Raw genomic sequence first — 2,459 nt, 5'->3', positions numbered from 1 at the left:
TGAAGGGAAGACGTGAGGATATTGTTAATGCAGCATTGTGTCGTTCCTTTCTATGGAACTCTATCAAAGTTCTAAAGTTAGCTGGAAATATGCGTATTCAATCAAGCAATATTAATGGATGCAATGAGTTTAAACAGTGGGTCATGAATATTGGGAATGGAGTGGATTGTAGCAATGATAATACAATGGTGACACTACCAAGTAATATGGTCTTGCAAAGATCGAGTCTTAAAGACTTGGTACATTGGGTATACTCTGAATTGGCTATCACTACGACATATGCTTCATACTTTAGTGAGCGTGCTATTCTTGCTCCGATAAACAGTCAAGTGGATATTGTGAATAAGACAGCTTTGGATGCAATGCCTGGTGAGCCTAAGCAATATTTCAGTGCAGATTCAATTCTTGAAAATGATGAAAATTCATTCCTGTATTCCACAAATTTTTTGAACACAATCGACCTTCGGGGCGGATATCCACCTCACTGCTTGGTTTTAAAGTTAGAAGCTCCTGTTATTTTGCTTCGTAACTTGGATCCAAGACGTGGACTCTGTAATGGTACGCGGATGATATGTAAGGCCTTTCACTCTAAAGTCTTGGAGATTGAAATCATCACTGGTACTAAGGTTGGTGAAAGAGTATTTCTTCCACGGATTACCTTTATATGCAGCAAGGCCCAACTACCATTCACCATGAGGAGGAGACAGTTTCCCGTGCGGCTGGCATTTGGCATGTCAATAAACAAATCACAAGGCCAAACCCTAAATGTCTTGGGGTTGTATTTGGTGACTCCAGTGTTTACTCATGGACGCGTTGTCACGAGCACGGTCTCCTCATGCTGTTAAGGTGTTACTTGAGGATAACGCTAATGTGGAGTGTTCATTTGATGATCTTCAAAGTTATACACCTACAACAAACAATATTGTTTATAAGGAGATCTTAATGACTTCAGAGTGACAAGTCAGGTTTCTTATTTAAGTTCTACAATTTAATTAATTTTGTTGTGATTTCTTTTTTTATACATATTTGTCCATGGTAAAAGTACCTATTTTTGTTGTTTATGTTTTGACAGACATGTCTAAGATTACCTTTACATTGGACATGCCTTTGTCGAGGATAGTACGTGAGTTTTTCTCTATATTTGCTTAACTTTTCTTGATTACAAAGTATGGAACATGACATTCTATACTAATGTCTATCTGTATACAGAGCCACCGCTATGGTCAGCTCCTATTACTGCAGGTCACGTAGCAGGGATTATGATTGATGCTTATAGGGATGGGTAAGTATAAGTGTAATTGTTAGGCATTGTATGAATATTTTTTGAACCTATATATAAATAATTGTATAACCTATTTGTTATGCTTTGATTTTAGGATATTACATGACATTGATACGTTTATGGTAAGAGTTGTCGACGAAGGCATCGAGATGTACGGGATTGGTGTTCCTGATGAGGAGTGGGGTGTCTATTTGTTTTGGAGAGAGATGGACATATGCTTTGCATCATTTGAGGGGTATTCAGTACCCGATGAGTGGTTGTTTCTTACATCCATCATGGCCATTGGTATTCGTTATGCGTTTTATACTAGAGCTCCTCATGTACCATCCACTCGATGTTCTATTGTACGAGGTAATTTTGATTATGTTTTTCTATTATAAGATTTTTTTGAGATTTTATTTATCGATGTGTCGTTATGTGCAGATTTGATTTATCATTGTTTCGTTTGTGCAGGTCCTTTGCATTCATCGATAGTAGAGCATGTGCGGGATGGATCACCGCTTTACAATAGAGAGCGTATTGTGATGAGGAGACAATTGAATGATCCTTCTCACAAGAGAAGAATTCAATTTGTTGATTCTGACATTACTGACTGAGAATACGTATTTTGTGGTGCATTTTGAGAATATGTAATATTGGTCCTTTTTTGCATCTTCGTATTCTACATTACTATGATATTTTTGTTTTCGCCATAAATCTACGAGACATGGATGTTATTTTGAGATATGTATATATAAAGTCACTTGAAATAATGTATTGTGTTTACTTAAAACATGACCTAAATTGGAGAAACTGAGTTTATTTTTTCTAGAACTCTACCTGTCGGCCGCAGCAACGCGCGGGTCCAATACTAGTACATATCTAAGCTGTGAGCAATACCACCTACCATCCAAGGGAATCGTACTACACTTTAAGAGATTTTATAGTTAATAAGTCTGAAAAGGTCTACTTTATTCATGTAGCCTACACTAATGAAGATGTTGGCGGTTGGACAGCCACAACCGATCAACCGAGCCAAATGTCAGAGCCGCTGAGCCGGCACACTTTATTATAGAGCCGGGCATAGGTGGTGTTCACCTACTATGTGCCTTGTGTATGGGCATTGAGTGATACACGACTATGGATTTCTGAGAGCTGTAATGGATACCTTTTTCCTTTCTTCCTTCTCTGTGTTTTT

At 37.9% G+C, this 2,459-nt stretch overlaps 1 protein-coding gene across 1 annotated transcript; it reads left to right on the top strand.

Moving 5' to 3' along the window:
* Positions 1 to 1,095: 1,095 nt before the first annotated feature.
* LOC147613349 (uncharacterized) lies at positions 1,096 to 1,916 on the top strand. Its single transcript, XM_086782130.1, has 3 exons — positions 1,096 to 1,282; positions 1,377 to 1,633; positions 1,736 to 1,916. The coding sequence occupies exons 1-3, from the start codon at positions 1,176 to 1,178 to the stop codon at positions 1,876 to 1,878; spliced, it is 507 nt and encodes a 168-aa protein (XP_086638256.1). The 5' UTR covers positions 1,096 to 1,175; the 3' UTR covers positions 1,879 to 1,916.
* Positions 1,917 to 2,459: the final 543 nt, after the last annotated feature.

Source organism: Cibotium barometz, chromosome 44, assembly GCF_041138505.1.
Source record: "Cibotium barometz isolate CiBa-2024 chromosome 44, ASM4113850v1, whole genome shotgun sequence".
NCBI classification, from domain to species: domain Eukaryota; kingdom Viridiplantae; phylum Streptophyta; class Polypodiopsida; order Cyatheales; family Cibotiaceae; genus Cibotium; species Cibotium barometz.
This window is presented reverse-complemented; position numbering and strand designations above follow the sequence as displayed.

What these genes read in the sequence shown, in the direction of transcription:
- LOC147613349 (XM_086782130.1), top strand. Translation starts at nt 1,176, where the DNA reads ATGACATTCTATACTAATGTCTATCTGTATACAGAGCCACCGCTATGG. An exon ending in ATTGATGCTTATAGGGATGG is followed by an intron (nt 1,283 to 1,376) that starts GTAAGTATAAGT and finishes CTTTGATTTTAG; the next exon opens with GATATTACATGACATTGATA. An exon ending in TCGATGTTCTATTGTACGAG is followed by an intron (nt 1,634 to 1,735) that starts GTAATTTTGATT and finishes TCGTTTGTGCAG; the next exon opens with GTCCTTTGCATTCATCGATA.